General features: G+C 35.7%; 1 protein-coding gene across 2 annotated transcripts in view; it reads left to right on the top strand.

Annotated features, from left to right (window-relative positions):
* Nucleotides 1-15,930: 15,930 nt before the first annotated feature.
* The window catches only part of side-IV (sidestep IV transmembrane protein), a 980,143-nt gene continuing 969,457 nt past the window's right edge, over nt 15,931-26,616 (top strand). For both annotated transcript variants that reach the window (XM_081730407.1, XM_081730406.1), the window contains exon 1: nt 15,931-18,996. In XM_081730407.1, coding sequence (XP_081586533.1) covers nt 18,897-18,996 — 100 coding nt within the window. In that variant the 5' untranslated portion in view covers nt 15,931-18,896. The remainder of the gene's footprint in view (nt 18,997-26,616) is intronic.

Below are 26,616 nucleotides of genomic sequence, written 5' to 3'. Positions count from 1 at the left end.
TTTGTAAGTTTACGCAAAAATTTATGACCTGATTTTTTCCCCTAATATCATCTATAAGTTATTGGAACCCTTCCAATTCATTAGAGATCCCCGAATAGTGTGATATAACAACATTCACACCATATCTATTATTGGAGCGTATTGTGTAATGACTTGCATGTTTTTAAGACGTTGTTAAATACTTTTCTTTGTGTTTACACTCACTTTATCAACTTCTAGCTTATATACTAAGATTTCTAGCGCTTGATTGTGAACTAGTGTTTCCCCCGAGACTTGATATGAGAAATGTCGCGTTTCTTCTCGATCCTAGTCTCTTTGAGACGAGAAATGTTATATTTCTACTCTCATCTCGAATTTCAAAATGTACTCTTTGTCTTTCGGGCAACGCTATCTTCTTCCTACTTTTGGTCCATCTGTTCTCTCTGCCCTTTATTCGACTGATGGAAATAAGTTTTCCTATGTCATAACAGCGATTAGTTTAAAATGATAGATGTAATCAGCTATTACCTTTTAATAGAAAGTTGTAAAGCCCTGTAACTTCAGATATTAAGCTTTCAGTAAAATTACGCTGAAATACTAGCAGCTGTTTTGACATTAAAGAATAATTAATTCACAATAAAACGCATACATTTAAATATTAAAAAAAAACAGTTCATATTAAAATAATCGGAATGTTAATATTATTAACATAAAATCCTTAGCTTAGTTTTCTACACAGGTAAACTCTTTTGGGCATAATACCATTCGCCATTATAAATCTAATACAGATCAGACTAAAGGATAGAGAGAGAGAGAGAGAAAGAGAGAGATACTAACGCGGTGGCCGAAATTTTCAAACTCAGCCTTTAGGATTATATTTATTGGAAGCGTATCGTACAAACAAAACTTTTTTTAAAAAATTAAGAAAATGCTAAAGAAATATAAAAACTACACGTTGAATTTAATATTTATTTTTGTCTCAAATTTCTGAATTTTCCATATTCAGGGTGCTATTTTAAGAAAGAAAAAAAAAGTATATTGCTTCTGGACATGAATTAATAAGGTGAGTGTGTCTGAAGTTTATTATTATTATTATTAGTAGTAGTAGTAGTAGTAGTAGAGGCAGAGTCCCAAAGTATTGAATAGTAATATATTTTTTATTATTATTACTAGAGTCAATTACCCGCTTTGCTGTTTTAAAAATAAGAATAATTAGTATTATATTCCGTTAGTCAGTCACTTTTTACTATTAGTGGAGAACTTTCTGATATCGGTCAATTTCGATCATTTTTGCATATCTCCCCGCCCCTCTCTCTCAAATTACATGGTTGAATTTAAATTTAAACGGCATCGGAAGTGTCACTGTTCATCACAGCGAACCCGAATACTGTGGATTCAGCACTATTGGTCATTTCCGATCGTTTTAATATAACTCCTCGTCCTCCAAGTTGCGGGGATGAATTTGGATATAAACGGTATTGGAAGTGTCACTGTTCATTTCAGCTACCAAAAAAAAAAAAAAAAAACTATGGATTCAACACTAACATCGGCCATTGTCAATTATTTTTACATCTATCCCTCTCCTCTAAGTCGAACCGTGAAAGTGAAATGATAAAAAGCATCCGAGGCCCGTACATCATTTACGTTGAAAATTTGACCGAGATCTGTCGGGTAGTTCAAGAGTTATTAAGTCATAAAGATAGTCACTTTCCTTTATATATATAGATTTATATCGAACAGAGCATAAGCATAGACGTTACCAAAGAGACAGAAAATGAGTGGAGGCTTATTAAACGTGGATATGGGGAAGAATGAAACTATTTGGAGGATGTAACGTAAAACCAATAAAAAAATATTAGCGATAGTTTTGGAAGAAAGAACAATACTGAAGATATTTATTGGTTGGTTGGATGACAGTTTAGTGTCCTTATTAGCAGTGAGGCTATATGAGACATGAACTTACAGCTTGCCGTTGATTTCGTATCATATAAGCTCCCGACAAAATCGAGCCCGGCTCTCCCGACAAATATGCCGTGGGTCAATGAAAACTTGACTCATGACTCACTGACTCATCATGACCCACTCTGACCATTCACCCACCAAAACCCATCGTCATCAACTCTGACCCATGATCCACGCCCTCCTCTCTACGGACTAAAGAGTTTACACTTGTAATAAAACAAAGCCGTGAAATTATCACTAATCGGAGTTTGAATGTCTACGGTCAATCGCTCAAGCACCGCTCTGATACAATCCCAGTGGATCTGATCTTTACGATATAAAATGGTAAAGTGTGTGTGTCATGAGCCACTTCAATGAATTTCAATTTAATTATCGTATATAATTATTTTCCTGCTGAATTAAAGATACTTTTCACTGGAAAATAGGATGAAAGTTGAAAATCCCAAATCAAGGTAAAGTATGCTATCGTAAAAAAAAAAAAAAAAAAAAAAGTAAAACTCGACTGTGTCTCGAAAGCCAATTAGTAAGTTCAGTTGTTATTATCACAATTAAAAATATCAATATCCAAAAATGTTTGAAGTTCTTTTTTCAATTAGATATAGTTATCTGAGGTAAGTAAATAAAAACAAATGAAAAGGAAAGAAAAATAGAGGTGACGAAATTCTCTACTAATCAGAAGATACTATATACAATGCACTGAACAGAGTAGCTTGTAGTGGGTCACGTCCTGTTACCCACAACCCACTGACCCACTCACAAATCTTGACCCATTTGACCTACGATCCACTGACCCATTCCATCTCTGCTCCCAGATGGAAGAGAAATCTTCTGAAGATATTTAGAAATAGGTATTTAATATGTAAACGTCTTAGGGTATTAAGGTGGTTACTATTGATGTACGATAATGCATCGAGTATGTCGAAACGAAGAAATTAACAAAGGTTTGTGTTACATCGAAGTTTACGAATTTAAAATGACTAGCAGATAACGGCAGTTTATTATTATTATTAGTAGTAGTAGTAGTAGTAGTAGTAACAGTAGTAGTAGTAGTAATAATATTCACTGACGACTCGTAAGAGAAGTCACATCTGCAATAATTACAATTTATCGCACCAAGCTAATGTTCCACTTTTTATATATGAAAATTGCGACAGTAGTTTGTCTTCTTCCTTTAGCTTCAGGACATAAAATTGTAATTCTTAACGATGTTACTTCCCTCACAAGTCGCCACTGTCGTAATTGTACTTAATAATTGGTTCTCGTTACTTGAGATCATAATCTCGACAGATTATATATATCAAGGTTACTTCAGTCATATCTGTGAATTGGTCAGATACTATATTATTAGATACAACAAATTCTTGGAAATGTGGTAGTACTGCATGCCCATCCAACACTGCTCTTTGTTTCAAAGTAAAAAAAAAAAAAAAAAAATCGTGTTGGAGAGTATCTCGTCTCACGGCTTTCTTGTTGAAGTATCCACATTAAATCCAAGACATCAAAAACTACGGATCGAGTATCTATGGCTAACCCAACAGCATTATAGAAACCTATATGCTTCACTAGTTTGAAAACGGTTAAAGGTCTTTTCTTACAGTATTATAGGACAACCAACAAACCATAGATACCAAACCACTTCAAAGAGCTCTCTTTCGTGGCTATACGGAGAGCGTACGCCTCTTTGGTCCAGGAGACTTGAGTTCGATTCCCGGTGGGAGTTCGTGTGCTTCGAATTCCACATTATGCCGTAGGTTCATGCCTCGTAAAGCCTCGCTGCTGAAAGGTACGCTAAATTCTAATTAACAAACAAATAAAGAAACCACTCATGGTGATTATTGAGGCCGATTATGTGGCGAAATATGTGAGGCACTTAGAGAATCATTTAATCACTGTACAGAAACTAGTTTTCAATTCCCCCATCAACTTGAAGAATGTTACCAACTGTGACGATACTTTTCATATCAAATTACTGCGACACAAGGATTGCCAGTGTTTTTATGTTTTCTATAGGAAAAACATATCTCTATTTGGACAGAGTTCTGACGTGCAATGGAGATACATTCTTTGCGATACTTCATGGCATAGTTATTATTCGTTGACGTAATATGAACTAACTTCCAAACAACAAAAGCATCACTGCATCAACAGAAGGTTATGATTTGTATTTTGTGGATGGCTCTTATATATTGTGAATTGTGCACCTTGTTGCACGCCACTAAGGCATCACACTTGCATTTAGCCTCAATGCAAATTCTGTTCAGCTAATTCCTTTATTTTGTTGATTTTATGTATTTTTGAATGCTTGAGCCCATTTGAATGTAGTAGCATCATTTCAGACTTTGGCTATAACCATCTGCGATTTGGAAATCCTACGCCTCCTTCAAATCTTATACCACTAGCCCTCAATAACATGTATTTCTATTAAAATATATGTATCTTTATTCTATGTTTATAGTATCACATGATCATGCAATATGAATCGTACTGTACATGAATTTATTTGGTAAATTTTAGCTATGCATATATATATATATATATATATATATATATATATATATATATATATATATATATATATATATATATATATATATATATATATGTTTGTGTGTAAAGAAACGTTAACACTTCAACAAGATTGCCTTCAAATTTAGTAGCCACAAATTAATGACGAATCTCTCTGGGTGATCAGATAAATACTAGAAAAATACAACAAACCATGCATATTGAAATACAATTAAAATTGAAAGCTAATGAGATACCTGAGCATAGTGGAATTTCACTAGTGCGGCACTGTCTGGTTCAATCTTCGTGACACACATTATCAAGTCATTTTCAACTGATAAGCGATTTTTTGTCTTTGTTTTAATGCTTACCGTTGAAGAAAAAAAAAACACTCCGGCCAATGGTATTTATTTTGAAACAGTATGACGGATCGGATTCGATTTTTGAAATATGAATGAAGTGACCAAATTTGGTTTTAATCCATTTGCTTTTAGGGAAGATACTATATTCACTATAGGCCTATACAAGAAATGGATTCTACTATTATAGAAATAGATGGATATCTTGAGATTTCCGCAATAGCTATATTAAAAATGCCACACACGCTTATTACAAACCGAAGATTATAAGGGGGTTGCTGGCAAGAGGGATGTAATAAAATGGAATCGTGATAGAAATTAGGTTGGGAACCACTGTTCTAAGCTATACTTCTGGAACACTATTCCCCCTCGTGTTCCTGAGAAGGATGCAAAACCAATTAATGAAAAAAAAAAAAAAGAGTAATTTTAAATATGTTTCTACTTTTCGAGCTTGAAAATACTATTCTTTCTGTTGTTATTGTAATATATGAAGAAACATTTATATTTTGATCGAGCTATTAGATTCCGTTGTAAATTACAACGACTAAATTGCCTTCGATAATGGACCCAGCAATCAGCCGCGGCTACACAAAATATACGGCAATAGTTGTTTAATACACATTTATACGGCAGGATCACTCGAGAAGGGAAAGAAATATTATAATCTATAACGCAGAAACTCCCAGATGGGAAATTTCAAGCACAAAATATTAATTTATTCTGTAATATACAAGGAGGAGAAGGAGAGAGAAACAAATATATCAAACCTAGGCTCCAGCTATTGAGGCTAGGCGTTGATCCGGGCCTCCATATGTCACTAGTTATTATTATTATTATTATTATTATTTAGTAGTAGTAGTAGTATATTAAAATGAAATGAAATCTTTAAGTTTTACGTCAAACGGTTATGCCGGTTAGGCTAAAGGAGACGGTGATGATGAGAGATGAATGAAATGGTGGAATGAAGAAAGTGGGATGAAACGGGAGAACCCCGAGAAAACCCACGAACACGGTGTTTGTCCACCACAAAGTTCACTTGGCGGAGGCTGTTATCGAACCCGGGACCCCAAGCACCAGAGATGAACGCTCTACCACTGAGCCACCGCGCCCCCAGTAGTATATTAGTATTTGCTTATACTAATGGTAAAAAGGGGACATTAGTCTAAGGGTTATAGTGTTGGACTTATGTCAACGTGGTCCCGGTTCGATTCCCGACCGGTGCTTCCCAATTTTCAGCGTCCTCCCAGTGTCGTGAGGCAAACTGAGGAGTCATGTGAAAACAAGACGTGACGCCCACTACGTCTAGCAAGCTCTCTGATGCGCGTGTTAGAGACAAGGCTGGAAATAATTCAACCGTTCGCTAGCTGATGGCGCTGGAGCAAACTTATGCTCACAAATAGGCTTATACGCCAAGTGTTTTTTTCTTCTTCTTTTAATGGTAAAACTAACTCAAATTTTCTGAAAATACCCGAAAATTTTAGGAAGAAAACAGTAAATTTTTCTTTCGTTTTAAATCGAAACAAAATAGAACTAATTGCTGAATTTAATGTTAATCTTACAGGCACGGATTTAATATTAATCTTACAGGCACGGATTTAATATTAATCTTACAGGCACGGATTTAATATTAATCTTACAGGCACGGATTTAATATTAATCTTACAGGCACGGATTTAATATTAATCTTACAGGCACGGATTTAATATTAATCTTACAGGCACGGATTTAATATAATTCGTTACATATCACGGATTCATCGTATATTTTGATTCAGGATAATGTGTCAACTTTCAATTACTTATGCCCTCCGTGCAGAAGGCACTTGTTCTATTCTATACTACTGCTTCTTTAGCCTAGCCGGCATAATCGTGGGACGTAAAACTGAAAGATTTTTCTATACTATTGCATCAAACTAACTAACAAACAAACAAACCATTTGACCGAGTAGAGTTCTTCTGAGGTGGCGTACCATGGGGTTCTGTTTAAAATAAAATGCACTAACTTTTATACCGTTATAATCAATAATCTTTCATGTTGGGTGTCTAGTTCGTTTACTATTGTTAATACATGGGATACAGTTAAGTTTACCGCCTTAGATTAAAATTATATATATATATATATATATATATATATATATATATATATATATATATATATATATATATATATATATATATATATATATATATATATGAGTATGTATGTGTGGAAATTATTAGGAAATTTATTTCTTTCCTAAAAGTACAAAGGTATTATCAGCAAGTGCAAGCAAGTTCACACGAATATAAACGAATTTGGAACCAAACCAAACTAAAAAAAGAGAGAAAGAATGAATGAAAGAAAACAACTGTTACGAAAAAAAGTGAAAGTATGGGGACGAAAACAAAGTAGTAAATACGAGGGTGGAACGAAAAAAAAAGAAGGAAAATATTGTTACAAGGTTCTGTGGTGGAGTTGACTGCAGCGCCACTCACGTCGTTCGCTTGGAACTAATCGAGTCAAGGTGATTTCCCAACAGGAACTAGATCCGCCAGGGTGGTATTTCAATTACTAAACTTACCCCTCCCCCCAACCTCACCACACTCCGTTTCCAATGTGTTTTTTTTTCCTTCTTTTGATTCGTATGTTATTTTGGATGAGAGAAAGGTGGGTATACACACACAGATAGTTTCTAGTATTAACTGTACACCACATTTGACGATGACACAGCATAAGATGAATAAGAGAAAAAGTAGGGAAAGGGAGAATACCAGAAAACACAAGAAATACAGCCAAAACAAAAGAAGATAGAAGATGAAAGAAAAATGCCATGGAAACGCGGGAAACCAAAACAAAGAATTTGAAGAATTGTGCCGGGGGAGGCGGGTTGAGAGGGAAAGGGAGGCAAAAGAATGAGAAATAAAGAAAATAAGGAAAACGTAAATGCTTATCAAAATATTCATCGGATGAAAAATAGAAAATCTACCATGAAATTATTCGCCAGAGAATTTAAAGGGCAAAAAACCATGGAAAAACAAGTTAACAGAATGCTAATTTTTAATTTTCTTCTCTTTCCGTTTGGAGAAGAAAGAGAAAGGGGAGAGAATTGGAAAAAAAATAAAAGAGGAAACATCAGTGTTCTACGTAACGTGATGATGAGAACTTACACAAGTCATTTAATATTTCAAAGAATGATGGATTTAAAAAAAAAAAAAAAAGTTTGCTGATCGTATTTCACTCAAGAACTGCGAGGTAGATTCCGTAGGTTATCAGGGTACAGTTGTATATTGCATAGTGAAGTGCTATTGGAAAAATTCATTCAATGCACCAGAGAGGAAAACAAAATATAGAATTTCTTTTACTTCATTCAGCCAGTAGAAGAAGATGATTTGTTACCAAGAACGTTTCCATGGTTGCCAGGTAAATCTCTATCATTAAATTGATAAAGCTATCCTCTTACGCTCTTTTATATATATATATATATAATATTTTGTTGTCAATTCATACCACACTGGAATATATTAAAATTGGGACGAAATTACTCTGCTTGGCGGTAATGGTTCTTGAGTATATTTTGAAGTTATGTCTTTGAAAAATGATGTGTTGTGGCAATAATTTTCTTTATTTTTTTAATTTCATTTTTTAGTTTACTGTCCTGTCAGCAGCAAGGCTTTATGAGACTTGGACCTATTGCTTAACGCGGAATCCGAACCAAACGCCGAATCTTTCGCCTGGAATCGAAACCAGGCTTCAAACGCCAAAGACGCGTACTCTAACCGCTTAGTCACGATGGAACTCAACAAAAATTGTGAGAAACGCTGTTATGGAGCCGAGCAAGGAAGAGAAACTAATATACGTATTTTAAATTGTACAGTCATGAACGTAAATAAATAGAGGTAAAAGTATTTCTTATGGCTTCAACCTCTACTTATTTATGTTCATGACTGTACTGTACAGGGTGGCCCAAAAGTGAGTACTGATCAACTCACTGCTTTTTATATCATTTCTTATTGTTATCCATCAGGTAAACTTAGTTTCTTTATTATTTGTTCTTAATGTATTTTTATTTAGATGACAACCGAAACAAATGAACCTATAAGCTATAATGTTATACTTGGTCAATGCAGGGGTGTATACCTACTTTGGGGCCAACTTGTACATTACCTTGGTGGAGTAAAGGGATTATGTGAACGTATGTGAGTGCTTTTCCTTCCGGGTCAAAAATGTGTGGATTTGGTCTATCAGCTCAATGATACATTTCCAAGATCCATTTCAGGAAGCATAAGGTGAATACTTCTACGAAATGTGATAGTGACTTTTCTTCTAGTTCATCCATGGTGCTATCCTGTCTTTCCTCGCAGCTGGGTCTTGAATTCTTGAATGGGCGATCATTGAATGCATTTTCCTCCTAGTTATCTAACTCTGAACCAGATATGGAGTGGGTCAGTGACCCGGTGGGTCAACGTGTCAAATAGGTCAAGGATGTTTGAGTGGGTCAATGAGTTGTGGGTCAACACTACATGACCCACTGACATACTACAACTCACTGACCTACTCTACTTACTGCATTGTAGACAGTATTTTTTGAACACTGGTGATTTTTTTCTACTTTTTAACTTTCAAGACCACCATTTTCCTTCCTTGTTTGTTTGTTTCCATTTATTTACCTGAGATGAATATCTCTAAACAAAAAAAGAACTTCGCAGTTTTAGATGTTAATATTTGTACTTGCAATAATAGCAATAGGAATTACTACTTAGCTTTCGAGACACAGCCTGTGAGCTTTTAGAGAAGCTAACTACTAGGGAGAAAATATTTTTGAATCTTAGGTATATATGATTTTGAGGCGCCTAGTATCAAAAGCCCCCCAAATCCTTTTTTTTTTTTTTTTTTTTTTTTTTGCCGAAATTGAGTTATATATCGTTTGTTATATGTTTGATTTAAAGGAATTCCATGGAAACATAATTTTGTTTAAAAGCTTAATATTTCATACTAAAATACTAGTTTAAATATGGGACTTTGTACGCGTGTATATGGAGATTCACTGCAGGTTTTGTGAGATTACTCGAAACTAAGCGAAATGGACATGGTAGATTTTGATACTAGGCGCCTCAATTAAAATTGAATATAACTATGTGTGCGTGATCATCTCAGCCAAATTGCAAAGTCAAATGAAATGATATTTGGTATATAGTTCTGCCTTAATGCAAAATAGGATATTAAAATATCGCTTTCATTCTAATACATATAATGAGCGGGGGGGGGGGGGGGCGAGGAGTAGGGATGCACACGAGACAAGATTTGAGACTGTCTCGTCTCGAAAATGTGCTGTAAAAGTGATGTCTCGACTCGAAAAGTATATATTTTTCTATTGGAAGAGCTGTGTCTCGACTCGAATTTTGTCAGGAAAATCCTGTCTCGATTCGACTTGAACGCATCCCTAGCGAGGAGTGGGGGTCCAAATTTTTGTGAAGAATTAAGTATCTCACAAGCCGTTCAACTTAGGGAGCTAAAATTAAGTGTATTAACTGGTAATTAAAAGTAAAGAGAATAGGTTCTAGCATTTTTTTAAAAAAATCTCTTTTATGAGAGGCACTTTTTATATATGGGAAATTGGTAGTGAGTTGATTTGTAAAAATAATAGAAAACGATCAATATTAATTGAAAAACAAATTGAGAAACAATTATTAACGGAGAAATAAAATTTTACTAGAGTGCTTCGCATTTTATATCCACTTGTTTCTATTTGTGTTTATTATGTGGAACGTTCAGAGCACAAAGCAATAAATAGACATAAAATTTGTACTGCAAGCTTAATTACATGAAAATTCTAAGTTTGTACGGTATGCGTAATTATATGGAAAATTTTACACTTTTTCCTTTACGTTGGTCTCTTTTACCTTGAATTGAGACTATTAAAATTTCGTCGTATTTCTGTAATTGCAAAGTTTCTGTTCTATCTCATCCTATTTCAGTTTCTGTAATACTTCCAAAATTGCGAAGTTTTCCACTGAGTTTCATCCTATTTCTGTAATTCAACAAGGAAATAATTATATATGATAATTAAATTGAAATTAATCGTAATATGACCCATGACTAACACTTTACTATTTTATATCGGTATTGTGACAGAGTGGTGCTTGAGAGATTGGCCGTAGAAATTCAAACTCTGATTAGTGAAAACTTCAGAGCTTTGTTTTATTACAAGCTCTTTAGCCAGTGGAAAGGAGGGCGTGGATCATGGGTCAGAGTTGATGACTATGGGTTTTGGTGGGTAGGAGTGGGTCAGGGGTGGTGTGTCAAGTTTTCATTGACCACTCCATGTCTGGTCTGAACGACTAGAGTGTTTGAACGTCCGATAATGGTCCAATCACTCCCATTGAGTCTGATCTAGAGTTTTTATAGCAGGGATGGAAATAAGCAACAAAATTTTACTTGCCCAAGAAAAAAGTTACTAGCCCATATCCCACAATAGAAATCACTTACTTACCTTGGGTATGATATTAAATACTCGCCTGCACCGATGAACCACTCGCCCCGGGTGAGTGGGCCAGTGGTTATTTGCATCCCTGATTTATAGGTTATTTCAAGAGTAGCGCTTCGACTCCCTTTGTAGAATTGTTCTATTGGGTGAATTTAATAGACTCAACAGTTGCCCAATGTCAGTGTTTTTGTGAGAAAGTGTCTATTCGTGAATGTGGATGTCTTCATATCAACAAATGGTATACATTTTAATGTTCTTAAAGTTTTGCGATGATATATTTAGACATTGTTAACAGAGGCGCATCTAGAACGTAGATTATGATAAGCATATCACGAGTTTATTAAAACTTTCAAAAATTTATAAATATTAGCTTAAATTATTTTTACTCAAAAAACTGGGGGGCCTAGGCTGTGAACCAAACTAGCGATGGCCACAAAGTTCCACCGAATCTTAGGAACCAGTTCCAGACCTGGATCCGAAAACCCGGTTCCAGAACCAAATCTTAGGAAACGGTTCCAGTGGATCTGAAAACCCGGTTCCGGTTCCGGATCTTGAGAACCGGTTCCAGATCTTGATCTGAAGACCCGGTTGCGGAACCGGATCTTTCAGAACCGGATCCGTTCAGAACCGAAAACCGGTTCCATCAGTAACAGGTTCCAGCTATCCCTAAACCAAACCCGGATCTCCCGCGCCAAAGATGAGTATGCTAAAGAAATTACAGGATATTAACGAACTTTGCCATCAAACTTTAAGAAGTGATTTCTCACATCAAACGAAAAAAGAAATTTTATGAGGGTATGTGGGAAAAAGTGCATAGTTTTAGAGCTAGGGCATCTAAAGGCGTGAAAAAGACATCTCTGCACGCGTTTTTTCGAGCACGAGTGACCGTGGAGTTGGCAGAGAACGACTCATTCTGTGTTAAGTGCTGTTAAGGCTTACTTTTAGTCTATTTTGTCCAACCTTTAAATCCGAGCGTATCTAGGAATCCTGCTAGAAGCATGTCTAGGACCGCCTTACACATCCACTGCACATCGCTGAAATATAGATTTTTCGATGGCGTATGTATGCAACTTCTTTACACCATATGGATTCCCCTATATTCAAAATAACACGTCTTGCAATTTATTCTTTGCACCCTTTTGGACAGACTTAGCTCTGAAACTATGTACTTTTCCACAGAAGTCCATATGAACATTTTCTTTTATTTTGATGTGAGAAATCACCTCTTTCAGTTTGTCAGTATAGTTCATTAACACCTTGCATAACATCTGTGTGTTTTAAAGTATTGCTGTTGTGAAGACTGTGGATACGACAGTGAATGCAGAAATTTTATTAAAATTGAAACTAATACATTAAAGAAAGAAAGGCGCATGAGTTCTTACAATATTAATATCGGGAGACGCAGGTTCGATTCGTGGCAGTAGGTCATATGGTCTGGATCCCACGTTAAACTCTAGGTCCATATCTCAAATAGCCTTGCTGCTGAAAGAGACGCTTAGCTAAAAATTAAATTAAATCAGATTAACATTAATGTTATTGCAGCTCCTAATTATCAAACTTCTCGAAAAGTAGACTTTTTTTTTTTTTTTTTTTTTTTTTTTTTTACACAACTGTATTCGCAGCTATGTGCGTCTGATCGCTTGCTTCAGCATCTCTGGAATAATTATTCTTAGGCACACATCTAAGTCCCGCTTTCAAGTCGTCAGTGGATTTGAAACGAATTCCATAGATTTTTTTTCTTGTACGGAAGAGACCGCACAGACATTCGTTTCATGTTGTTAAGCCCAGGCTCTTATTGTATCCAATCCACACTGGAGATTGATTGCTCAATCACTTTAGAAAAGGAGTTTGGTCATGCATAGGGGCTCTACCCTGTTTATACACTACCTCTCCTTGCTAATCTAGTAGATAGCGCACTCACCTTTGATGCACCGGACCCAAGTTCGATTCTAGGTAAGAGCATTGAATGCAGTATGATGGTTTTGATTTCACCTTAAACTGTCTCACATAGCCTCAGTGCTGAAAAGAGACTCTAAATTTTAACAAACAAATAAGCAAATTGTTGTAAAAGTAAAATATTTCAGTTTAACGTTATGCCCCTTAGGCTAAGGGAGAAAATGATTAAGGCAAGTGAATGATGATGGAAAAATTGGGTGGAATGACAAAGTGGGAAGAAAAGGTCTGAGAAAACCCACACAATGTTGTCACCACAAACTTATTTGGCCTGGGATCAAACCAAGGACCCCACGCACCAGAGGTATGCACTTTACCACTGACCCAGCTTGTCCCCCTACAAATTGGTGAAGCATTACGTTTCAAGAAGAGGGTGGGTTCTGTACTCAGCAAATGAGACAACATTCATAGAAATAAGGACCAATGGTAATGCCATTAGCAACTCTGGTCCTAATCAGGTTAACAGGATGTTATTGGAATTTTCCATGTTAACGAAAGTTGATGCTTCTCTAGAAATTTAAAAAAAAAAAAAAAAAATCCGAGACCTGACGATGATTTAGCTATACCGCTCATTCATGTGTCATTAGAAATGACCTTACAACAAGCTACTAAAGTAGGAAATCAATACCCAAGTTACATATTATCATTTAATTGATTAGGTGACCACGCATCACAGCTTGCTACACAATACAGGGTGGCTCAAAAGTAGGTATATAATACAGTACTGATTAGCTCATTGCATTTTATATTATTTCTTATTGTTATCCATCAGGTAGACATGGTTTCTTTATTATTTGTTCTTAATGTATTTTTACTTACATCTTAAGATCAGAAGAGCCGAAACAAATAAACCCATAAACTAGAATGTTATACTTTGATCAATCCAAGGGTGTATACCTACTTTTGGGCCATCCTGTATTATAGAAATGTTATGCAAAGGGAAAATTGATAGCAAAATGTAATGCTTGCATAATTATGTTATTTTTGCAACAAAAACCAGTATTCTACTGCTCTATATAGACTCTATGTAAGTAATGGGGCTCCTCCTACTCCGTAAAATATCACTAGTTTGCTCATTTCTGTATGTAGGGTGCCTATGTTCTTCATTGGCTGGTTACATGGCAGCATGTAGAATTCAGATGCGTACTACAGTGCAGGCAATTTGTCATTAATAAGGAACAACTGAACATATAAAGGGCCTCATTACCTTCAATAGCGTATGACTTCATTAAATCTAAATGCGGCTTTGCTGACAGTGTCACTCTTTCCATTAAGGGAGCTGGTGCAAGAACATTAAAAGCATTACGGTGGTCCGGATTCCACATATATTGTACTGTATGTCTGTCTCATATAATCTCGGTATTGATTCAAATATATATTCAATCACTAAAATTACACAGCGAAGCATTTAGAAGTGTATGCAGGTCCAGCTCTAGGTATTTTGGCATCTTAGGCGAGAAATATTTCGAGGCCCTCTGTTCCCCTCAGATTTTCACCTCGTCATTCCGGGAACGGGTGCAATAAGGATTACCGAATAGCTTTTCTTTTTCGTTTAGGTAAAAAGCCTCTACTTAAACAAAAAAAAAATCCTTCATTACCCTGCTGACCTGAACATAGGTTAATGTCATTTTGATTCCAATCATGTACTCTCAGTGGTAAAGCGATTACTTCTGGTATGTGGGGTCCCTGGTGCGATCTCCGGTCAGGTGAGTTTGTGGTGGACAATATCATGTTCGTAGGGTTTTTTCGGGACACTCTCGTTTCCTCCCACTTTCGCGTTCCACTGATTCTTCCTTATCATTCACTTACCTTACTCATCGTCTCCCTTAAAATAAAGAGCATAATTACACGATGAAGCTTGCAATATGGTACCTTGCTTCAATGCTTTTGCATAGTGCAATGTAGTAATTGTTCACGCTATTAATGCTATAAACTCCACAAAGCAAGAAAAATGGAAAACGAAAAAATCACTTACCGGCCATAGGCGGCTGCCTAGTTGGCCTAAATTAGAAAAATATCACATAGATAGGAGACTGACAGAACTGACGAATGTTTTTATTTTAAAAAGGAGGAAATAATGAGCTGGACATGTTGTGGCAAGAAAATAATGATGGTCGGCAGAGAAAAGATATCCTTGGCTTAATATTACGAGACAAGACTGTAACTAGGAAACGTCCTCATGCAACATGAAGCAACGAAATCTAGAATTACTACGGAATAATATGGAAAGGAAACTGCCCAACATAAATGGTTTGTAGAAAATAGCTAGAGAGACCTTTTTTTCATTCATTCATCCAGAAATGAATTGACAATTAAATGCATATATCGTTATCATTTTACGTGTTATGCTCCGCGCGAAAAAAAAAAAAAAAAAAAAAACTAATCGTTGCATCTTTTGGGTGAAGGGTAATGGCAAAAAACACTTTACTTTCGATGTTTCAAAGATAACGAGAACTTCAGCGGTAATTTGTCACGTTGTGTAAAGCGAAGTGCCTCCATATAGATTTGAAAGTTTATATCACTGCTTGACATTTATATATATATGTAAAAAGTAATATATATATATATATGGATAGAAGCAATAAGAGGAAAGAAAAAAGTATGAGCAATATCGCCATATAGGAGCGTGTTTCGAGCGAGAACCCAAGACCCCAATTGATTGGTGCTGCAGGTTTTGCCTTTATTTAACTGAGCACGCTCCGCAACTGAACTATCAGTAGGCATCGCGCAGCAGAAGTGTTCGGGTCGCGTCGCGCGAACAAAATCGACACCAGCGCCGTCCGATCGGCAGCGGCAGGAAACACAAACAGCGGCTCTTCTAAGAGCGAGAGGTCGTGAGTGACGGAGAAGTTTTTCGTCTGCTAACAGCAGCGGCACTGGCGTGAAGTAAGAAGTTAGTCGACACGAAAACGAACAAGTACAGATTTAGGACCGCTGCGCTGACCAGTGCGAAACTTTTATTTTTTTGAAAAAGAAAAAAAGAGGAAAAAATAATAATAAAAGAAAAGATCTTGCCGTGTTCGAGACCCGAGAATGTTGTTCGTGGATAACGTATCGTGTCGTTTTATTAGTGAACCGGGCAATTATATCCGTATTAATAACACTTTGCAACACGTTTTCAAAGCCGTGGATTATTCGGTGTACCCTTATGACAACATCACTACCAGGTGCGAATCTGCAGTAGAAGGCCTAAAGTTGCCGGCAAATTGTTACGAATTTGCTGGCCTGTTGGAAGATTGTGTTCGTTTAAATTAAATAAAAGGAAACAAGTGCTTTTTAAAGTGATTTGTATACTTGTGGAAAAAAAGATGGTGAACATGTAACAGTCTACTATCTAGGAGTCTGTGCTTAACTGAAAAAAAAAAAAAAAGAATCGAATTTGAAACATACTTACCATAAAGTGATTTATATACGTAAGTAGATTTGTAATCGTCCCATTGATAAAAAAAAGGAAAGATTTTTTTTTTAAAAAAACATAATAATTCGAAAACAAGACGGTTTGTTTATGCGTGTGAAGCTTTAGTCTGAACAAGATCTGTAAAACAATTGATCAACTAAAAACAATTTGTGCTTAAGACAGGAAATTAACAGTTAAAAAAAAAGGCAAAATCACTTTGCTAGCTCCTCACTGATGAGTTATATCCATTTTGTTCCCAAAACCAATTCAGTGTATGTGTGCTCATTAGTTTCTTTTAAATGTTTAATCAAAGAAATTAAGTGATTTTTTAAAAAATAAAAATCCATTTTACGCGTATACTTTAAGCGACATGTCCCGTTCGCATTTTCCATTATTATTGCGAAAACAACTTTCGTCCTTATGTAGCATTAATTATAATAGCAACATTTGTGATGTATCCAAGCAAGGAATCGAACATGTAATTCGTTTCGATTTCGTCTTAAAACCACTGAAGTGAAAAACCAAGTGATTTTTTTTTTTATGTGCGTACATATAATAATAATCAGAAAAAAAGCGTGTTTCAATTTGTTTTTGTCGGCAATGAAATTTTACTCCCAAGATACTAACAAGAACAACAACAGCCAAATTAACAACAATAATAATTTTAGTGATTTTTTGACCCGTGTTGCTGTTACTATTATTATTATTGGTATTATTATTATTACTAAGATTGGATATTTTGCTGGTGGTGCTATTGTAACTGTCCTTTTTAGCAATGCTTTTCAGAAAAACCCGGTTTCTCTATCCTCGCGGGAGAACTTGATACCGACAAGCAATAGTGTGCGAAATATTTTTGGCCGATATTTCTGCTGTTAAAAAAGACTACCTTAAAAAAGTACAGCGGCAAGGTGGTAATTTAATTCTTCTAGCATATGTTCGGTTACCGAACACACAACCCTGAATAAAAGACAGGAATATATTTAATTTGTTGTGGTTCCGGTACGTTGTGATTTTCTTTTTTTTTTAATGTAAACTTGTCTGATATTTTTTGGCTCCCAGTAAAATTATTATCTCTCCTACCCTATAATACTGAAAGAAATAGAAAATACATTTTTCTGAACAAAATAAATAAAAAAAAGCAACAAAGACATCAGAATGAATGTTTTGCGTGTGTAATTAACTAACGCTATACACATCGACGCCGTTTCAAGTGCGTAAGTTTACAAATGTGATAAGAACGTAAATAAGTACATTTCTCTGCGTGCTATGATTTAGTGTGAATTGCGTGTGCGTGCGTGTTTGTAATCGTTATTAACCAATTTTTGTCTGTCAGTATTTTGGAGTGTGCGGTACATTAAAAAAAACAAATAAAGAACGAACCATCCATAGGAGTGCTATTTATCTACGAAACAAACAAACAAACGAACAAAAAGAACTGTACATCTATTGATCTCATCAAAAGAAAATAACACATTTATTGCGTTCCCTCACAAACTTCAGGAAAAATAAAATTCTAAGAGAAGTTTGAGGCACAAACTCTTGTTAGGAACGAACATAATTGTTCTACTAACACTTAAAAGACATAAAAAAAAACTTTTTTAAAAAATGGTATTACTAATGTGTTAAAGAAGTGATTTTTTTTTTAGAAAATTGCGTGTGACTAAAAAGTGAATTTAAGACGGTTAATATAATACTTTCTTATATATCTGTTTTTAATACATCTATTCGTCTGTGTGTGTATGTCATATGTAGTCCTATCTCCCCTATCAAGGAGAATCGCCCAATCCCATACAGAAATTTAAAAGGACAAAACTAATATCGTTTTTTTTTTAATCATCATATGTGCATTTATGTCTGTGTGCAAAAGAAAAGAAATACAACAAGAATTACTTGTTTTCGGAAATTAAAACAAAACAGTAAAAATTAAAACAAAAAGGCAGTGTGATTAATTAAACAAAATAATATTGTTCGCCAAAACTAATTTTTATTTTTTACATTAATTAAAAAAAAATACGTGTTGTTACTGGCTAAACAAATTTTTAAAAAAGTTCGACTTTCTATGACAGTGTTTTACAATTAGTGGCATTTTGAAAAAAAAAAAGTAACATTTTTAAAAGAATTATATACACACATTCTCAGTATTAAAAGAAAGTGATCTTTTTTCCTTTGGTGTTTTTTTTTTTACAATATTTGTTGTTCGTTTGGAGACCAGAAGAGAAATTGAATCACGAAAATAGTGGAAGTTCTAGTGTGTTTTGTGGGAAAACCTTAAACCAATATGTCATTCGACGTTCGAATATTGTACTCTATAATCTTCTGGATGGCGCTCATTACATATGCGGCTAGTGGTGACGAGCTTACGGAGGTCGACAAACCAAGTAAGTTCTTTTTCACATTTTAGTAATTAAATTAACTACCTTTTTTTTTTTTTTTTTAACAAAAAAGCTTGTTTTGTTTACGTGTTAACATTTTTGTTTTCTTTTTGCCCTATATGATTTGTGATTTTTTTTGTTTTTTTGTTTTTGTCATATTGTCTGCTGAATTGTTATACATATGGTCTTTCAAAGGTACCAAAAAAAACTTTAATTATATTGTCCGTGATTTGCATACAATGCGGACGTTCTTCTGATGTTGATAGACAATGCTGTCACCTTACGTTGAACCTCGTTTTGTTGTTTTAATTATAAACAAAACTTAAAATAATGAACAAGTAACTGCCTTCGGCACGGTACGGCGAAACCACATGTGTGAAATCTTAACTTGTAAGTGCAATACAAACAGGGAACCTTCTACATATGTGCGTTTTTTTTTTTTTTTTTTAATTTTCTTGCTAGCCTAGAGGAAATTTGTGTCGTGTGTCAGTCTTCAGTGTTCATTTTCCTTCTTTTTTTTTTTTTTTTTTTTTTTTTCTCAGCGGCTGTTCATTTACCAGGGAAAAGAAGTATCTAACGCATGTGTATGTAAGTGCCTTTTGCTGAGCTACACGTCTTGTTTTATTTAGTACCTTCATTTGCGAGCAATGCGGCGAAAACTTGGTGCTTTGCCGTTTTGCCGACCAATTGTAACAGATTCGTTTGCCTAGGCGTATATGGAAGTCTATCTTATTTAACTAGGTTTCGCAGAGTTGAACAAGAAAAAAAAAAGAATCTAATTATTTTTTTCTCTATTTTTCTGGTTTCGTAAACCTGTACAGTACAAGGCGATCCACATAGGTATTATATTACATCACAGCATTTTCTTACTGCCGGCAACTGACCTGTCAGGATAATTCTGCAGCGGACGGCTGAGATGCATAAGTGAAGACTAACCCCTAGCTTCTTGCGGCACTGGCAGTGAATGTCCAAGAGCTGTGTGTGGATTTGTTTTATATTTGGGGAAAAAATGAAATGAAGTCTTTGAGTTTTACGTCCCACGATTATGCCGGTTAGGCTAAAGGAGACGGTGATTATGAGAAATGAATGATATTGTGGAATGAAGAAAGTGGGAGGAAACGGGAGAACTCCCAGAAAACCCACGAGCACGGTGTTAGTCCACCACGAAGTCCACACGGCGCGAGCTAGGATCAAAGCACGGATCCCAAGCACCGGAGGTGAACGCTGTACCACTGAGCCACTGCGACCCAATTTTTTTAATATTTGGTTTGAGTTTAGCGTCCCTTTCAGTAGCACGGCTAAATGAGACGTGGGCTTACAGCTTAATATTTGATCTAAACCATATGAATTCCCACCAGGAATCGAATCCGGGTTTCCGAGATGTATGTAGAAGTGAAGGTTTCATATTTTCTTGGCAACACGCTCCGGCCCTTTTACTTCTTTTTTCCACGTACTCAATGTAAAAAGACACTGGGTGATCGTCTAAGTCACATTAAAATGAGAGTAGAACGAGGAAAAAAATTACGCCTGCACCGGAGATCGAACCTGGGCCGCTCAAGTGGCAGAAATAGACGCTCTACCAACTACATTACCGCAACTCTTGCGTTGTATGAGATATAAACATTATCATGTCAAATTCATTTTAAATTAGAAATTGTTTTATATCATTTCCTTCGACTACTTCACTAATTAGCGCAATGTTCTTGTAGACTCCTATTTATTCCTTACGTATTGAAAAAGAGGAGAAAAAAAGAAGTTTCACTATGAATGTAATAGGTCGAAATGTTTTAATAAGTATTATAGTGAGATCATGTTATACCATATTGATTCAAACATTCTACGAAGTGACATGTTCCAGCCGGCCGGCATCATTAAGCAGTGTAAGTTGTTAGTCAGGTGATTTAGAGACCAGTCTATATGACAAGTTCGAATTTCGCTCAGGGTATGGCAGTTATGTACTATATTATTCTTTCATAATTCTTTCCATTGTTATATGGATAATTTTTCATCGTCTCTTGCTTAAATGATAGAATCGGTCTGTTCCAGAATTCTTATCATTTCACCCTTATAAGTGCTAAAATAATACATAGTCTTGATTTAAAAGTATGCATTTTAACGCCTAAAAAAGATAATAATACGCGCTTACTTTACAATAATAATAATAATAATAATAATAATAAATCTGAATGTCCTCAAGGCAGGCGGTGTTTCTTCCAATTGAGTTTCATATAGTAGAACTAAGATCCGAACCTGCACTATGGAAGTAGATTCTCACCACACAGTCTCGGAAGGTTTATAGGATAATATTATCAAGAAAACAATTTGAAATTCGTATTATTTACGAGCTGGGTTACTCTCCTTTTACTGATAGTACCGCAGTTACTACGACAAAAAAATTGCCGGAGTTGCTCTCGACATGTTTGGCGTACGGTATACGTGCATTTTCCCATCTAGTGCCCGGTGTCCGCCAACGCACAAGTCGCACTAGTCTACCTACCAGCTCCAGTGAAACCAGCGCGCTACATCTTTGTCAGTCCTCGGACAGGTGACTGTTGAGATTCTTCTGATGATATTGCCGTTACGGTGTTAATCCGGCGTCATGAGAACAACTGGACAGATAATTGGACGAAAGAGGTTGTGGACTTGGGTCAGAAGTCCAGCAAAAACAGTGAGTGAGAGTCGAAGTGTTCTAACCACATGGCCCACAGCTTAAAAAATAGCCGCTTGGTTGGTTAAATCATTTCGAGGGTTCCAGTCAGAAATTTAGTTTTGTTTAATGACCATTCTTAATTCTAATTCCATTGTTTTTTTTTTTAAATTACAAGATTAGAAATTGAACTGACCATATCTAATAAAAATTTAAATACTCGATGTTGACTTCTGGTTTGTTTATATTTTAATGCCAGTTTTCGGCACCGAGGCTATATGAGACTAGATCCCGGCTTAACATCAGATCCGAATTATATGAGCTCCCACCGGGAACCGAATCCGGATTTCCCAAGCCGTAGAGAGAAGCGATAATCGTGTTTTTGATTACTGAGTTTTTGAGATATCCGGCTTTTTTCCTCTCCCCCTTTTTAGGAGTCTTATTTCCTGTTCCCAAGTAATCAAATAGCTATAAGTAGTTTGTCTTACTCAACAGAAAGCTTTGGAAAAAGCTTGTACGCGTAAGAGTCGTCACAGTAGTATTGCACCGTATCGTTACTTATGCAAGAGTATCGCTGCCACAATGTGACTTATTGAAGTATTGAAGAAAATTTGAGATTGGTGTAATGACAGCAGCTTGTGTGGTAGCCTATGTATTTTCTTAGATTTTGAGAATTAATATGAGCTATTGTGTTGAAGCACGATGCAGCACTCTCGCCCTGAGCCTCAACGGGGATACTTTTTTTTTTTTTTTTTTTTTTGCTTCGACCTTTTGTTTCCTCCAGTTTGGCCGATACTTATGCTTGATTTCACACTTTCTTCATCTTAACACAGACCATGTAGCTGTCTTGTAGTGAAATGGAGATACCTTGTTGACTTTTTTTTACGCATAAACTTGGCCAGGTTCAACTACCAACTGGAATTGCAATCTCACCCTCAATCTATTATCCAAGCTTTATAAGTCTATGGAATAAAATCCCTTAATTTCAATTTTGTTTTTCAAAATTATTTTTCATTATAGTTAAACTGATTTAGAGCTGCGCCAACATAGGCGGTAAGGCGACCCGTATTCGATCTCCGGTGGGGGATTGGGGTTTATTTTCTCGTTCCATCCATATTCTAATGCAGTTCACGGTTTCACCTCTATAAGCTGGTGAGACCTGGTTGGTAAATTCTAACGACCTCTTGTGCTCCCTATGGCGTTTCCTAAATGGAGAGTCCTTTACCTTTAATTAGGTGAATTATTATTATTATTATTATTATTATTATTATTATTATTATTATTATTATTATTATTATTATTATTATTATTATTATTATTATTATTATTATTATTCCTCTGTTAAAGGCAGTAAAGAGGATCCCGTCTAGAAGTTTCAATTTCGTCCAGTAGATATCAACCGCTGCAGGATGTTTACTGCTATCTAACTGTGCGATATATAACTTCGAGCACTCTATGATTATACACATTTGTTTAAATAATAGAAAATAGAATATGGAAAGCCACGGTAAAAGACAAATTATCTAAGAATATGTTAACTAACGTAGGAATTCGCTCTAGTTATCCATTACAATAAACAGAATTGAAAAAAAAATTGCTTACGTCCGAGAGTTACGGTATGGAGTAAGGGACGGACGTTATTTACCGTTACTCATGAAAGATTTGAACGATTTTGACTCCGTTAACGAACTCGGCCGAAATAAATCGCTCTAGCTGTCTATTGAAAAATAAAAACAGAATTCAGAAATTCATCTTCGTTCAAAAGTTATCATGTGGAATAACGGATGAACATAAGTCACCGTTCGATCAAGAGTTATCAATCATGTGGAGTAACGGATGGACGTAAGTCACCGTTCGTTCAAGAGTTATCAATCATGTGGAGTAACGAATGAACGTAAGTTAGAGTTCATTTAAGAGTTATCATGCGGAATAAGGGGGTGCACGTAAGACACCGTTCTTTCTAGAGCTATCATGTGAAGTAACGGACTGACGTAGGTCACCGTTACCCTTGGATATTTTAACGGATATGGCTATATTAACAAACTCGGCCGAGATAAATCGCTCTAGCTATCTATTGCAGAAGACAGAAGCCAATATTTCAGTTTCGTTCGAGACTGCTCGTGTGAAGTAAAGTTCGTACTTAGTAACATTACTGTTTTATAAGACCCACTTGAGTGATTCTAAAAATCATGTCTCGAAAATTGTCTTCTGACCGCTAGATGCCAGTTCTGAAAATCTGATGCTACAATAATATAAATCCAATTTCATTTCATACATAAGTTTACATAGTCTGTCATTAAATTATTGTTGCTGGCAGGTATAAGAAATACAAGTTTGCTCAGTCTACAGATAACTCTCAGTTGAAGGTAAAATAAATGTTTCTTTTTTTAATTTTTTTTTAATATGCGTTTTAGTTAGACTTAGTAGTTTGAGTAATGCTACTTGTACTTATTTGTCTACTTTTCTGGATGAATCAAGCCGCACCCCCCCCCCTAATGATGGATTATTCATGTTGATATTCTAGGTAAACTGAAAATTTTAAAACTTTTTTCCTCTTTTTAATTGCATCTAAAAATCGCTCTTTTCTTCCCTTCCCGTTCAACCTAGCTAATTATCTATATTCTTCTCCACTTCCACATTTCGCAAGCCTTCAATATTTTTCGTAATGTCTACGTTTCTGATCCATAGAGTTACGGATGCCAAAGAGCTTATTTTGGAGGGCATAATTTTTAATTAAGAACGGTACATTAACCTGAAAAATGGCGGGGGGGAGGTAAACTTGGGAGGAGAGAGATGAAAGGTAAAATTGGGAAAGAATGGTAAATTTGGAAAAAGGTAAAATTAGAGAGAATAGTAGATTTGGAGAAGAAAGGTAAAATTGTGAAAGAATTGTAAATTTAAAGGAGAAAAGTAAAATTGGGGAAGAATGGTAAATTTGGAGAAAGGTAAAATTGAAGGAGAATGGTAAATTTCGAGTAGAAAAGGAAAATTGGGGGAGAATGGTAAATTTGGAGCAGAAATGTAAAATTGAGGAGAATGGTAAATTTAGAGGAGAAAGGTACAATTAGAGAAGAAGGGTAAATTTGGGGAAAAGAAGGTAAATTTGGAGAAGAATGGTAAATTTGGTAAGGAAAGGTAAAATTGTGGAGAATGGTAAATTTGGAGGAGAAAGATAAATTTGGAGAAAGGTAAAATTGAAGGAGAATAGTAAATTTGGAGGAGAAAAGTAAAATTGGCGAAGAATGGTAAATTTGGAGGAGAAATGTAAAATGAAGGAATGGTAAATTTGGAGAAAGCTAAAATTCGGGGGATCGTGCACAATTACTTTGGGGGCACCTCTGCATAGAATATAAAGCTCCAGAACAAAACATATGAATATTTTTCTTAACTATCTATTCAAAGCACCACAAAATATGTTTTATTTCTCTAAAATATTTTTTTCTCATTTCTGTGCTTAGGATTTTATTTCACGTTCTTGACTGGAGTCCGTTATATCTTTCCATTCAACTAGCTCCCCAATTATCCTCACGACACTGAATGAAAAAACACATTACCAACACTGTATCCAGTCTTCTCGATTTGTGATAAATCTAGAGCTCTAGGGAGGAAAACCATATTCATTACCTACATGCTACACCTTATCTTTGAAAAAATTGGGGGGTGGGTGGAATTTAGAAACTAATGGTGTAAATTCTTCAAATAATTTGTCTGGATATATCATTGCGGTATAATTTTCTCCAATAGTTACTAGTCAGGCTAGTCCAACTAGCCCCACTAGTTATACACTGCATTGCCTCACTTCAACAATCTCATTGCATCCGGTAGATTACCATAGTTACTATTTTTCTTTAAATATTAATTCGATGTTTCGTGAGAAATATCTGTTATAAGCCTATGAAGACTCGAATAAAACTCAGCTAAATCGGTATGAAACAAGTACATTCGTTGATACCCATACTGATACTATTATTAATTAATTAATTAATTAATTAATTAATTAATAATATAGTAATTACCTCTATCGAAAGTAAGGTATGTAATAGTAATGTCAAAATCGAGTAAAATACGGAAGTTAACTTAGTTAAGTGATTATTCATTTGCGGTGCTGATTCTAACAATATATTACTGTCGTCACTAGTTGTTTAAGAACCAGTGCATGCTTTGTCATAATTTACCGGGTTTTATCCATGAACAGACAGCTGAGTGTGCTGGAAGGCCTTCTCAACGAACGACGTGAGGACAGACCCGTAAAGCCGGAGATTAATGTCGGACGTCCACTGAGCGAGATCTCAACACGCCAGCCCAGTTTGCTTTTCGGTGCTTCTCGAATTTTCTCTCGCTTCGTATGACAAAAGGAGGAACAGGAACGTTTTGTTATTCAGCTTAGATGACATATGAAGGTATACATATCACATGTTGGATTCTTTATAAAGAATAAAATACTTCAATGAACCGTTTCATTCATTACTCGCCATCACCGTCTCCTTTAGCCTAACCGGCATAACCGTGGGACGTAAAACTCAAAGACTTCATTTTTTTTCAAAAACTGGGTTTACTCCCCTGCCCCACCGCCCCGGGCTAGATCCACCACTGATCAGAGTGGCTCGCCTCATATTACAATCAAACGCAAAACAAAATGTCTGGTAGATATAGGCTATGTAAATAAACGATGTTTGATTCTTGTTATTAAAGTCTGTTCGTTTTAAGCCACCTCTAGCGTGACGGAAAAGCAAATAACAGCTACTTCGGTGATGATAACGCGCGTCCAAGTGTCCATGGGAGAAGTCAGCGAACACTCAGATATGTCCTTCCGTGATGCGCTGCGGGAATATTTATCGCTAGCATACGTAGTTGGGCCCATCGTTACTTGATCCCTGTTGTTTCTGTGACGTGGCAAGGCAATAAGATAATTGGTGTTCCTATTACAAAATTAAGCTAAAAACGGTTAATACAAATGCCTGTACTGGTCGTTATTATGA

This window comes from Thermobia domestica, chromosome 11 (genome assembly GCF_964235325.1).
Source record: "Thermobia domestica chromosome 11, izTheDome1.hap1.1, whole genome shotgun sequence".
NCBI lineage: Eukaryota > Metazoa > Arthropoda > Insecta > Zygentoma > Lepismatidae > Thermobia > Thermobia domestica.
The sequence above is the reverse complement of the archived record's forward strand: the minus strand, read 5'-3'. Positions and strand labels throughout refer to the sequence as shown.